This window comes from Scatophagus argus, chromosome 13, assembly GCF_020382885.2.
Source record: "Scatophagus argus isolate fScaArg1 chromosome 13, fScaArg1.pri, whole genome shotgun sequence".
Lineage (NCBI taxonomy): Eukaryota > Metazoa > Chordata > Actinopteri > Scatophagidae > Scatophagus > Scatophagus argus.
In genome coordinates this window covers 20,791,689-20,805,709 of record NC_058505.1, presented here as the reverse complement: position 1 = coordinate 20,805,709, position 14,021 = coordinate 20,791,689, and the positions used below count along the sequence as shown (strand labels likewise).

Sequence of the window (14,021 nt, the reverse complement as noted above, 5' to 3'; positions counted from 1 at the left end):
GGAATATTACTATTAGCAGGGTACACATCTGTGCGTGGCTGACGGCGTCTTCTGACTTGTAAATATAATAGAGATTTTCTTCTCTAATTCCAGGGTTATCCCCCTTCCCTCCAGCCTGACTACCAGCCAATAGGAGGAGGTATGCTTAATGGTGGAGCAGTGATGTCATCATCAATGGACTACCACCAGCTGGGTCGACACACGCCGAACCACCACCCCTCTCTGGACTGGAGCACTGATTACCATGGCAACGGGTAGGTAGTGTGGATGTTAGTAGACTGGTTGTGAAAAGCTTGGTGGTGCTCCTCCTCATCACCATTGTACAGGATACTGTAGCCTCACTTTGTGGGTCTCCTCTCCTCCTACAGAGGTCTTCAGCGAGACAAGCATCTCTATCTGAGCTAATCTCAGGACAAAGTGACGCCACACTTCTGCTGCCACATCCCGGAACCTCATTTGACATGCACCCAGGCCAGCCTACTCCAATCTCACCCCTTTGAGGACTCAACCGACAGATCAGCCTACTTTTGAACTTCACTTGAGTTCAGCACTTCAGACAAAAGCGCAAGCAGTAGAAAAATGGGACATATTTGTCCATTGCTAAAATGCCTCTTCTAAGGCACAACAGGACAATGTAAAGAACGAGAAGAGGAAACACCTTCGTCCAGCTCCTGCATGTCCCTTGGCTGGAAAGACATCTGCGGTTGGCTGTATTTGTCGGTCCTGATCATTTACAGATGCAATGATTTGAATTGGAAATGTTTATAGCAGTGAGGGGAGTTGGACAGGTCCTATGCTGTGAAACATTGTGATAGGTGTACATACCCCAACCTCCCTCACAAAGGAATATTCTGTCTAGTTTCCTGTCTGCCCTAAAAAGTTCAAATCTCCTTCCTCATTTCGTAAAGAGGATATTTACCGTCAGGTCCAAAAGGCTCTGAAGAGCAAGTGTACATAGCTGTAACATAATTGTTTGCGCTGTCAAATTAAAGCAAACGATTTTATTTTATTTCTTTTTTTTGACCTTGTAGTTGCTGTGTCCTACAGCCAAAGTGACACAAACAAAGGGTTGATAGTAAACAAATTGTGTTCCCCACTTGGTTCTTTAATTATAAGAATTTAAGCCCTCAGTTTGATGCAGTGTGGACTGAAGTCCCACACACTGTCTGCAGAGACAGAAAACATATTGTGGTTCTGAACAGAAGCCGTGTTGAGCTCAGTGATAATGGCTGAATTCACACTGCTTTATTCAGCTAAAGACAATAAGAGAAGGAGGTGAAGCAGTGTTGCCATTTTAACCAGGCACCGACTGTGAATAATTGTGTACAATTAAAGAACTTTCATTGTTCTGTGGCAGCGACGCTCAGATCTGCAGGGTAGAAAATGTATTTTAGTTCTCAGAATAATGAAATATCAAACAATTCTTTGTTGGGAAAAAAAATGAAACAAAAAAATACTCCTTTGTACGATGACAGCCCCTCCTCCTGGCATATGTCTGTTGATAATATTGATTTGGATCCAAACTGTGCGTGTGTGTGAGTGTGTGAAACGTTAATGAGAAGGCAGAGTGTTTGATTGGATTGCATGGTCTCTTTTGTCATCTCTATTTCTCTGTGCACAGAGGCTATTTAAGAAACTATAACTGTTGCTGGGTTGGCTGTGTTTTAATGTTTTTTAATCAAATCGAGTTTTGTTTTAGTGTTGATGATGATGATGATGATGAGAGACACATATCTGTCGCTCTGTTTCTCTTTGTATTAATGTGGTTTTTTTTTTGGCAGATGAAAGGACTCTGGGCAACAACAACCATGAAGATTTTCTTATTTTTAGATTCTAATAATGTGTTTGAGAATAAAGTCAGTGCTGCATTGATGTGCAGTCATTACTCCAAAACCTGCCTCTTTTATGCTGCTTATTTTTGAACAGTTTGTGACAGTTGCTTTAATTAACTGCACACCAGCGTAATAATGTAAACCTTTACCACTCGCTGTGCGCTGCACCACAGCACACTTTGTGTTTGTATCGTGGCCTTTGCATGTATCCAAAGCAGCTAATTGCAAAGCTAATGTCTTTGGAGTCATGGATCATCTAAAAATAGTTTCAACAGAAAATTCATTACAGAGATTCTCAACATGTTTTAGCCATGTGACTGTGCGTGCGAGAGATGTAAATATCAAGACTGAACCACTGCTGAACTGACTGACCATAAACAGAAGAGCAAATACTGGACTTAATGTACATCTGTGACAGAAACACAATAATGACAAATAGTAATACAAGTTAGCTATAAAAAATACACAAGTGGAATAATCTGTCAGTTTTGTGTGTGACATTCAGCTTGTGGTGAAATTCTTAAAGTGGTCAAAAAAAAAAAAAAAAAACTGAAGAAAGCTGTTTTATTATGGACAAATATACATCGATCGGCCACAAGTTTAACACCACTGACAGGTGAAGTGAAGAACATTAATTATCTGTTTACAATGTAATGTTCTGCGGGGAAACCTTGGGTTCTGACAGTCATGTGGATGTTCTTTTACACACCCCATCCCACTAAACACTGTGATGCTGGTGAGCACAAAACACCCCCAGAGGTCCTGTGTCCCTTCCCCTGACGGATCAGAGCTGGTTTGGCAGCACAAAGGGGGACAGACAAAATATTAATTTGGTGGTTTTTTGTGGTTGGTTGGTGTATATAATCCACCTTCTCAATATTTTGAATGTAGTGCCGATACACAAGAGAGAAAACTGGAGCAAAATCTGGTCTTTCTGTTGGAAAACAGCTGGCACATACGATTAAGAAAAGAGCCAATGTGGTGCACTGTTGTTGTGTTTATGGTTTAAACAATAGAAGATCCTTTCCTGAGGGATTCCTCATCTTGATGGTTATTGGTCCGATTGATACCAGCAGGCATGAGGATTGATAATCAATTTGACTGTATCTGCTGCACTAATGTAGATTAGTGAGTGAGCTAGAGGAGGGGGGAGACACTAATAGTTTTTACATGTGTATAAATTACAAGTCATTCCTATACATCTTTCAGCAGAAACAAGCCTACAGTCGGTGCGGGGGCGAGTCAGAGCCCACCAGGCATTTCTTCTCTTGCATTCAACATTTGCATTTCACACACACATGCCTGAGGAAACAGTCAGATTATTGCTAACAATAGAAGGTGTTGGTGTAGTCCAGGTGATGGATGCAGGCTGGTGTTGAGTAATGTGTGTCACTTAGTCCAGTTCCCTAACCCTTCATTGCTACATGTTTTTCTTCTCTCTGACAAGATTCCCTTAAGGTGTATCTTTTCTGAACAGAACAATCTTGTGTTGATGATTACCACTGTCAGTATTTAAATCTTAATTCTGAAACGTTCACAAAAACCTCAAGCTACACAAAATATGAGAGCTTTCTGTATTTTTCTGAGTTACAGCTGTACACTTTAACATTTTGATATTTTAAAAGATGACACCAAATGTTAAAAAATGTTTTAATTCTGTCAGTCTTTTTTTGATGTAAAATAATTTCTCTAGGTTGTACACAGTTTGTAGAGATTAGCTACCTCTCTGCCTTAATTACATTTTGTCTCCAAATCAATACCAACTCATTTCTAATCGTCATAAGTCAAAGCTGTGTTTCTGTCTAACAGCAGATACACACTGCCCCCCGATGGAAACAAAAGACACTTGTTTCACAGTCGAGTTTTAAGTCAGCTCCAAACTGGGATCTGGCAGTGCTTTACATCACCATCAGCAATGAGATGCAAAGTCAAAATACAGACAAAAAGATAATAAACATACCTGAGATTTGGCAGCCTGAGACACTGGATGGTGCACTTTTGAAGATGCACTTATCAGTCTTTTTGTATATTAATAATGAGAGAGAAATGAACATGTGTAATGGCATCCAGTAAATCCATATGGTACAAGTACAAGATAAAGTCAGGACGAAGTACTGATGTCCCTCTGTTTATATCTCAAAAGGAAATGTCTCCAATGTTCCTGTGTGTTTGTGTTGCGCTGAAGATGATGCTGGTGTCACCGGTCGTAGGACAAACCCCTAAGAATCCTGCATGCGTTGAAAAGCTACCAGCTGCAGTGGAAAAGGGAATCGAGAAAAGCAGCCAGAACCAGAAACACGCTGAACTGAGCTGAGCTGAGCAACAGCATGAAGTGGAGACGTGGCAATAGTGGAGCATTTAGCAGCTAAAGACACACAAATCTTTCTCGGGGATTGGCAGAGAAAAAGCACAGAGCTAAAAGAGTCAATATCGGACATTCATCAGTATACCCGAAACACGACTCCAAATGAACGATGATGCTGCCCTGTGTCTGCTGGATGTATAATGAAGCAGCCAGTTGCTAACATGTTCAACATATCAACTTTGCAAAATGATAATGACAGTGTTGTGTTTACAGTTTCACAGGACTGATGGAGAATTAAAAGCTTCTGCCGGCAGAATTTAATCATCAATAAATCACTCATTTATTGGCTTTTGATTAATTTGTGTAGTATGAGCCAGCACACCTGCTGCATTATTTATGTCACAAAACAGGAAGAGGAGGCTTTTTTTTCCACTGGTTTGCATTTGTGTTAGCATGCTTTGCAAAAAGAAACAGCAAGGCTTCTGAGAAATGAGCTTTCAGCACTGACAAACCAAACCAAACTGATTTGACAAGGAATAGCCTGCAGTGATGTATAAAATACCACACAGTGCACATTCAAACAATAAAGGGCTGGTCAGTGTAACAGATCACAGTGACTCGTGGTCCTCCACAGCAGAGGGTTGAGCTGTTCAATCGTAGCTGCTCAGACAGTAAAGGTTTGTTAAGTGCTAACCAAACCGCCCGTAGGCAGCATTCAGAGGTTAGCAGTGTGACCAGTGAAACTCAACACACTGCCAACAGGTGTCCTGGTGCCAAAACCGAAACCCAATCCAACAGCAACACATTAAAGCTTTGGCAACCTGTTACAGTCAGCACAGAGGTCAAAGGCACTTCTGTTTCAGCTTGTTTCCTGTTCAGGCTGATTTGATGCCTCCATCATTGAACTGAAGAACAAGTTCTCTATAATAATTTTAGTAATTAGTAATAAAATTAATAGTTTAAAGTGTATACATAAAATAGAAATATGCAAAATATATTTAAAATATCATTCCATTTTAGTCCAGTATATCTCAGTGTACATTACACACCCATACCAAGTAACATCAAATGACAACACATTCACATCAAGGTCCATTTAGTAGCTGTTTTCCTGCTTTTGACCTTATTACATTATCTTCATCAGCAAATGGAGTTTGCTTTGTAAAGAAGCTAGTGGTGATCACAGTAAGTGAAGATCATGAAACTGAAAATATAGAACTTTACTGAGCGACTTCATCTGTTTTACTAAGCAAGATCCATCTATTGATGAAGATCCTGTGATATGATTCAATTCAATTCAATTCAGTTCAATTTTATTTAAAGTGCCTATTCATAACAAAGTTATCTCAAGACACTTTACAGGTGCGTAAACAACACATTCAAGGAAAGAGAATCAGAGAGAAACAGGTCACAGCGCAAAGCCCCACACTGAGTAAGCATTTGGCGACAGTGGCGAGAAAAAAACTTCCTTTAAACAGGCCGAAACCTCGAGCAGAACCCCTGCTCTGAAAGCTCTGTGTCCAAGGATCTCCCTCTGCATTCTAAACCTAATGCAGCATAACAAGAAATTGGTCCAGACAGAGCCTGAACCAGTCCTAACTGTAGGCTTTGTCAAAAAGGAGGGTTTAAAGTCTACTTTTAAACATAGAAAGTGTATCTGCCGTCTGAACTGAGGCTGATAATTGATTCCACAGCAGATTAGCTTGATAACTGAAGGTCCTGGCTCCATATCTACACTTGGAGATTTGTGGTATTACCAGTTAGTCCAAATCAAAGGAAGGCAGCACCCTAGAAGGGTGATATGGTTCAATGAGATCAGTGACATATGATGGTGCCAGACCATGCACGGCTTTGTAGGTCAGGAGGAGGATCTTAAATTCTACTCTAAACTTTACTGGAAGCCAATGTAGAGAGGCCAGCACAGGTGAAATGTGGTCACGCCTATTAATCTTAATCAGAACATGAGCTGCAGAGTTCTGAATGAGCTGCAGAGTCCTGAGAGACTTTTTAGAGCATCCTGACAAAAGAGAGTTACAGTAATCCAGCCTGGAGGTAACAAAAGCATGGATGAGCTTCTCAGCAGCATTTAAGCCACAGAGCAGATAGTTAATGGACCTCAGGGTAACATCGTTTTGTCAACAGCCATTTCTAAGATCAAGAGTGTAATTTGAAACTCAAAAATAACAGCAAGGATTCCTATTCAACTGAAGTTTCCATAAGTAAGTCAACATGGGCAAGTCCTTAAAGTACAATGTAAAATAAAGTAGATTACATGGTATGGTTGATAAGCTGCAGCACAGCTGCTGAGAATCCAACCAGTGGCTCTTACAAAAGATAGCATGTCAAAGGTCTACGGGGACCTTTGAAACTCAAAACTAAAATAAATAAATAAAAATAAACTCAGCAAGAGTTTTTACTCATTGTCCCCAAACATCTGTAAAATATCCCAAAAAGTTTTCTATGAGTCTGTCAGTCTCAACTTTTATATTTTCTGTATCTGATAGAGAACTTGCTTTTATATGTGTGGTGACTTTGCAACAATTTGATTGATGAAGTACTTACTGTTTTTTTTTTAAAGACTACCAATTGATAAAATTTCAACAAGCAGCTAGCGTATTTTCCTTTCCAGTGAGGTGGGTGGTCGGCTGGACGTCTTTTCGGGTAGCACCAGCCTCAGCTTCCTCCTGGGGGAGGATCCTCCTTCTTCTGAAAGGTACTCCTGCTGCAGCAGGGCAGCAGTTGCAACTGCATCACTTGTGGAGGACACAGTTTGTGGGATACTGGTTGCAGAGACACCTGATACAGACACATCTGCTGCCTGTGTGCTGTCTCCTGACACAGCTGCCGTCTCTAACTGTCCTTCAGTTAGAGCCACAACCCCAGCTGACATACTGACTGTCGATCCAGCAGGTATGCAACCAGTTTCTTTCTGACTGTTATTGTTTGACAGATTGTCCGTTATGGACACCGGTCCAGGAGCCTGAGGGGTCACCCCAGAAAAACCATGTGCAACTGCAGATGCCTGAGTTGCAAGAGTGAGGCTCTCTTTGGTCTGGAGTGCTTGAGATTCAGTGGGCAGCCGAGGTACTCCTTTGTCAGTCTGAGGACCAGGTCCCTGGGCTGGATCAGACTTCAGTCTTGCTATAAGAGGAGAACTGTCAGGAGGCAGCTGGTTCTGCAAGAGGGGCTCCCCCCCATGTGAAGAACTAACAGCAGGATTTGCTGTTAAATTTGAGGCTAGTCCTGTAGACTGGAAAGTATGAAGAGGAGATGTATGTATTAAATTAGGCTGCAGAGGGTTAGCCTGTGCAGTGTTAGCTAGAAGAGAGGTCACAGGTATCCTGCTGAAACTGTCTGAGACACCATTTGGAGCCACACTGGGCCCACCGATTGCTATGCTAGGAGCAACAGAATTAGCTGGATAGCTGGGGGACAGAGCATTGGATCCTGGAGCCATGGTGTTGAGCAAAAAATTTCCTCCTTGAAGAGAGAGGCTGTGACCAGTCAGTTGTGAGCCCCCTGAGCCAAGCAGTGACAGGTTGGTAGTGTGATTCCTGTCAGTGGCGGACAGGGATAAGGGATATTGTGAAGAAAGTTGAGCGCTCCCCAAAACCAGTCCAGCTCCCTGGTAGTGAATCTGTCCACTCTGCACGCTTTGTCCCTGTCCAACAGCAGAGGCTGATTGGTTAACCATATTTGTATCATCACCACGTTCAGAGTTCTCCCTGTGTTTATTCTCACCCTGATCACCTTCTGTGCTCTGCTGCCTGCTTTGTCCCCTTTTTGACACCTTTTTGCTTTTCTGTCCATTATCTCCTCTGTCTTCTTCCTTCTCTTCCTCACCATCCTCAGTCGATCCTTTAGCGTTTGTGGATTTCTTCATTTTATCACTGCTCCCCTTTGTTTTCTTTCCTGATTTTCCTTTCCCTTCCCCCTCTCCTTTTTCTTTTCCATCCTGCCTTTTATCTTTACTTTTCTTTGAGCTGCTTTTGTCTGAGTGGCCCTGTTCGGTTTTCCTTTTAGGATGGACTTTGCTTTTACGTAGCGGGTTCAAGTTTAGCTTAACCTTCACTAACCGGCTTGACTGGACTTTAGCTTTTTGTGTTTTCACTCTTGCTCTCTCCTTGTCTCTAGAGGTCCTTACTTCCTCCTCCCTCTTGTCCTTGCCTCGACTCTTTCTTGGTTCTACGGTTCTTGGCCTCTCCAGATCAAATGTTACATTTCTTGTTTCTCTTCTCAGCTCTGTGTTCTTCAACATGTCAAACTGGTTGTGGTTAACAATCGCACTCCTGTTAATCTGTCTGTACTGAGAAGGGAAGCCATCAAACAGAGCGGAGTCTCTCGTGTTGGTGTGAATCCTCCCTTGTCTTACGTTCTGCTCTGGTGGTCTGTATGTCCTATGACAGCTCTTGCAGTGCAATGTCTCTTGTCCTTTACTCTTACCTTCTAGGTCAGTCCTCTGACTCCCTCCTATCTCTCTGTAACCAGCCAGGGTTTCTGGTCTCTGGCTGAAGGTTTCTTTCCATGGATAAGAGAAAGAGCTGGTGCTGCCCCAAGGCTTGTTTGCAAAGTCCCTGCTCGAGATGACCTGCTCAGACCCGAGTTTCCTTCTTTCTTCCTCTGTCATTATCCTCACCATCCTCTTCTCTGTTTCCCCCTCTGCTTCCATCCCCGCATTTATCCTGTTGTTCCATCTCAAAGGGTTCGGTCCCATCCCTTTTTGTCCTTGGGGGCTACAGTCCGGGCACCAAAAATGGCTGCCATTTCCATCAATTGAGGACAGAAACTGGCAACCATTGCTATCTGTCCTTGCATCCAACATCATGGCTTCCCTGTCCCATGGCTGGCTGTTATTTGCTTGCAAGGAGAGGGTCCTGCTCTTTTCATCTAGGTGATTTGTCATTGTGCTGCTACTCTCTTCTTCCAATTTCTGTTCTCTAATTTCTCTCAGTTTCTTCCTCAGACACACTTGATAGTAGACCAGGACTACCAGCAGAGTCAAGCCAACACCACCTGGAACACAACAGGACAGGCAGAATTTGTGATGCCTTTAATGTCTTTAACATCCATCTTTACCTTAATTCCACATATAAGTGCTGTTTACCTTACAGATAAACTCATATAGATCATAACCAGGCCTAATTTGAACAAAACCGTGATCAAGACACTACAGCATGTGTCTAGGTGAACTAGGCTATAGCCTGCTAAAACAGTTCATCCTCACCAAGGAGGGAGAACACGAGCTAGTGGAGACCACCTCCGTGTTGCCCTGGCCACTCCTGTGTCTGTGACATCTGCAGTGGGGTTTGGGTACATGCTATCCTGACAAACCTCACAGGAACCACGACCAAACACTCAGACGGCAGAGTGGTGTTCCAGATGGAACCCTTCGCAGGAGAGTAAGTATGTTTAGTGGACCTTAGCAGGAGACAGTTGTCTTCTCTAGCACTGAAAATACATTTTACCCTACCAATGCCACTCAGTTGTGGAAAAAAGATGTACATAAAAAAGATGTATGTATTGAATTTGCCTGCAGGGGGTTAGCAGGTGGTCTAAGCAAAGGATGCAGGTTCTGCTTCTGACCGTTTCCATGAAGGAGCTATATCAGTCTTTCACCAGTCTTTTCATATACTAACAATCAGGCAGCTAGATGACATCCATAAGCATTAAGCAGTAAATCTTTAGAGCCACAATCCAGCATCTTTGGTATCAATTGATAGTGTGATAGGTAATTTAGCCCGACCCTTGTAATTAAAGGAGACTCCCCTGTGGTGCAGAGCTGTGCAGCTATCAAAAATAAAATATGAGTAATTCTTATTAATCTTTTGTTCAGTGCACTGTTTTGTGTTTGGCTGGTTTTCACACATCAAACAACACGTTTTTCTGTTTTATAAATCTCATTCTCTTTAAACTTTTTAAAAGTGAATTAGTAACATCATGGCACAGCTGCATTGAGCAAATCAAACCATTTTCTTTCATTCTCACCAATAAAGCAGATCACTGATGCGATGGCCAGGTCTCGAGCATACATTTGAGGCGTCACGCTGCCCCTCGTCTCTATCTGCACTGTGATGTTCTGATTGGACGGGACACAGTTGGCCTCAGTCAGCTCCAGCATTGTGGTTACAGCCGGGTTGTCAGCACTCACACATACCATCCTACGGCCGTTATAGAGGGTCTGAGAGTAACAGAGGGAAAGACTTCAGGTTTAGGTTAAGTACTTGTACTGGTCATTTTCTCCTTAAGCTGCATGCAAGTCTAGTTTCAATTGTTTCCAATGCAGTTTCACCAAGTTTGGGATTTTCTACTAAACAAATGATAGAATCTTGAAATAAGCAGGATCAGTAAACTGATTTAAGGAATTTATCACTTTATTCAAAATCCTAACTATTGAGTATAATCTCCTCAAATTACTTATAATACACATCACACCTGCATCATCAAACAGAATGCAAGTTAAGCTGGAGTGGAAATGTGCACCGGCTGAAGAAGAACTCCTGCACCTTGTCGGGTTGTTGTATGAAGGTGGACAGGAAGGCAGCCAGCTCAAGCAGCTGACAGGAGCAGTTCCATGAGTTCAGGTCCAGGTTGAGGTTTGTCAGCCAGCTGAGGTAGGAAAATGCTTCAGCAGGAGCAGAGCTTAAACGGTTTCTGGACAGATCCAGAGTCTGCAGACTCACCAACCCACTGAAGCTAAGACCACAAGACACCATCATACTGTATACATTACACTGATGTTGCTGAAGCTCATTTCTTAAAAAACAAACAAACAAACAAACAAAAACAAAACAAAACTGAAAAACTGAAAATGCAAAAATACTTTAAATTATTGCACTATTGCAATAAAGTATGAAAAACAAAGTATAAGATAAGAGACAGTACAGAACTCTTTAAAACATGTGCTAACCTATTTTTATCCAGGTGATCTATCAGGTTATCTGACAAATCCAGACTCTCCAGACGTTTTAGGTCGTTCAGAGGTAAGGAACCAGAGTCCAATCCGGTGAGCAGGTTTCCCTCCAGTTTCAGGCTCCTTAGGGCCTTGCTACCTTTAAACCAGCCACCTTGGATCTGCACATCAAGTCAGGAGAAAAAGTACAGGCTTTATTCAATTTAGAGTACTTAGAATGCTAGCATATCAAAGGTCAGGTAGTTGTTTCTCAATATGAGAAGACTTTTGTGAAAATTTTGACTTATCATCTGCTGTGTCGTTGTCACTCATTATGACAGTGTTAAAATAACAATCTCTTGCCTACTGGATCACCCAAATTCTTGTTTATTTTGGAAATTTTCCCAAATACATCTTTCCCTTGAGAAAGGACCCACCATGCTGATTAGGTTGTGGCCCAGAGCAAGGACCTCTAGCTGGGTTAAATTAGTCAGAGCTCCACCCTGTAGAGACTGGCTGGTCAGAAGGTTGTGGTCCAGCAGTAAGGTGTGGAGGGAAGGCAGGGTTCTGAAGGACTGTTCATCCAGCACTGAGATACGGTTATGACTCAGACCTGAAAGTGGGATGGAGACATGTCCTGTGTGTAGAATTTACACCCCTTCGTTCATACATCAAAAAAGGTGATGTGGCAAGCAGCTACCGTGTAGCTATTCTGACATTCTAACACTCAATGACTGCGGATGTACGTACAAATACACACAAATACACGAACACACATAATGACCTATGACTGTAATGTTCCCGAGATCAGACAGTGCGGCAGGCTGGACCGTGGAGATGGAGCCCTCTGTTAGCAGTAGAGCCTGGGTTGTGTCTGGAGCATCTGGTCTCACACACACACACACACACACACACACACACACAGTACAGTTGTATAAGCACACGAGGCCTACTGGGTAATAAACTGCAAGATTTGTCATATTGCTGCAGTGTTTATCATTTACATGTGCTAAGATCCAACAAAAAAAATGTCTAACTTTGAATTTGTGTCTGTGTGTGTTACCAATAATGTGAGCCAGTCTGTTACAAATGACAGCATCTTCAGAACAAACCACACAGGAAGCAGGACATGAGGGGACAGGGAACACACGCTGGGCTCTGATGACTGACAGCACCAACATAAGCAAAATACCTGTAGGCAAATTTACATTTTCTGCTATAAAAAGACTGCGTGGAACAGATTGGAAAAATCCCTCTTAATGCCTGAAGTCGATGGACTGGACTCTCTTGTTTCAACCTCCAATAACTGTAAGCACCTATAGCATACAATTTTAAGGATAGTCTTCTTTGTATATATTGTGTAAATATCACGTACTTACTGGTCATGTTGTGTTACAGCAGAGGCAACATGGTGATGAGGTAGCATCTCTTCCATAGGGCTGTAACCTGATACAGCTGCGTCACTGTGGTGTTCTTCATCTGTTTGGCCCATAACAACATAGAATTAAATCTTTAAAATCACACACGATCTTCTGTCTCCTCTCCTCAGGTCCCACAGGTGAACGTAGACTCTAGCACCCTCAGGACCTTGTGTTCATAAGGTGCACAAAAGCTAAAAAAAATATATGCAATGTGTGATTTCTGTTTGCCCTTGGATGAAAGTTTGTGAGCATCTGTGATGATTCACCAGTGGTAATGTTTGATCACCATTCACAGTTGCTAGGCAAACAAACAGTGATAAATGTACTGACAATGAGCTCTGTGTGTGTGTGTGTGTGTGTGTGTGTGTGTGTGTGATCATCAGGGGAGATAGAGGTTATCCCTGGAGGATGTTGATTGATGGATGACAGCCAGACATTGTAGCAGGATGGGGCCTATCATGTTTCTGCTAAAGCTCTTTTCCTAATGGACCTTCCTCTGGTGAGCTGCCGTCTTTAAGATGAACAAATGAAGTACTGAAGTATTTCATGCCTCCATGTAATCCATAAGCTGGACTGGATCAACACAATGTGAGCATGACCGAGCAGAGAACAGAGAAACAGAAACAGACTACGATCTTGCTATATGATAACAGACTTTGAGCAATTGATCCAAAGGATGGATTATGTTGTTATCCACAAACCAGCACAGATTCATCCTCTGAGTCACATCCTCACAGACAGTCAGTAAGTGAACAGCAGTTCTGTAGTTTTAAGAGATTCATTATTTAAATTCTTTTTCAACAATATTAATAATATCTCTTTATCACTTTGTTTGTCTTTCAATGACATTTTGCGAGCCCAGCAGTACAAAGGGACAGGGAACTGCTGGGCTCGTGCCCACTAGGCCTGTCAGCAATACATTCAGGACTGTATGATTGAATATAAAATTATCATCCACCCTCAATATAAAATTGTATTCAGTGGTTTCTAACAAAAAAAGCTGTGATAAAGCCATTGTGCACCCTGTGTGAATGGGGTGCTTGAACATTGGCAGAGTAGGCTGTCCTCTTCCAGGTCTCCACAGTCAACCAAAGGTCGTGAGGCTCAGGTAATACCTGTTTGGCAACACCTGAATTTGCTCACTGTCCCACAAGTTTCATTCATTCCTCAACATTTGTTTAAAGGCTTGCATAAATTGTATCAACTGAAACAACAAAGGTGTTTTGTTTTGTTTTTTTAGAAAAACAGCACCAAGTCTGGGAAAAATGCATGTTACACTAGATACAGTTTCAATATTTAATTATGCTTTAGTAGGTCATAACACCAAAACGCATTTGTAATTAATCAAATTTCAACAAAGTGAATTTAAGTAACTGACCCAGCCTTGGTTTGATTTCTGACCTGAGAAATCTTTGCTGTGTCAGTTCATGAACTACTGCAAATGAACTGTTAGCTCACCAACAACTGTCTTGTATTGCTCTCAGCGATACAAGGCACTGAACTTGTGAGGAACATTTTTCCGCTGTTTCATAGATTCATTGCCTGTCTTTAGTTTCTAAACACCCATAAACTTC

General features: G+C 42.1%; 1 protein-coding gene across 2 annotated transcripts in view; it reads left to right on the top strand.

The window, feature by feature from the left end:
* The window catches only part of tox (thymocyte selection-associated high mobility group box), a 40,700-nt gene extending 38,807 nt beyond the window's left edge, over window positions 1-1,893 (top strand). For both annotated transcript variants that reach the window (XM_046407748.1, XM_046407747.1), the window contains 2 exons: window positions 94-254; window positions 369-1,893. In XM_046407748.1, coding sequence (XP_046263704.1) covers window positions 94-254; window positions 369-405 — 198 coding nt within the window. In that variant the 3' untranslated portion in view covers window positions 406-1,893. The remainder of the gene's footprint in view (window positions 1-93; window positions 255-368) is intronic.
* Window positions 1,894-14,021: the final 12,128 nt, after the last annotated feature.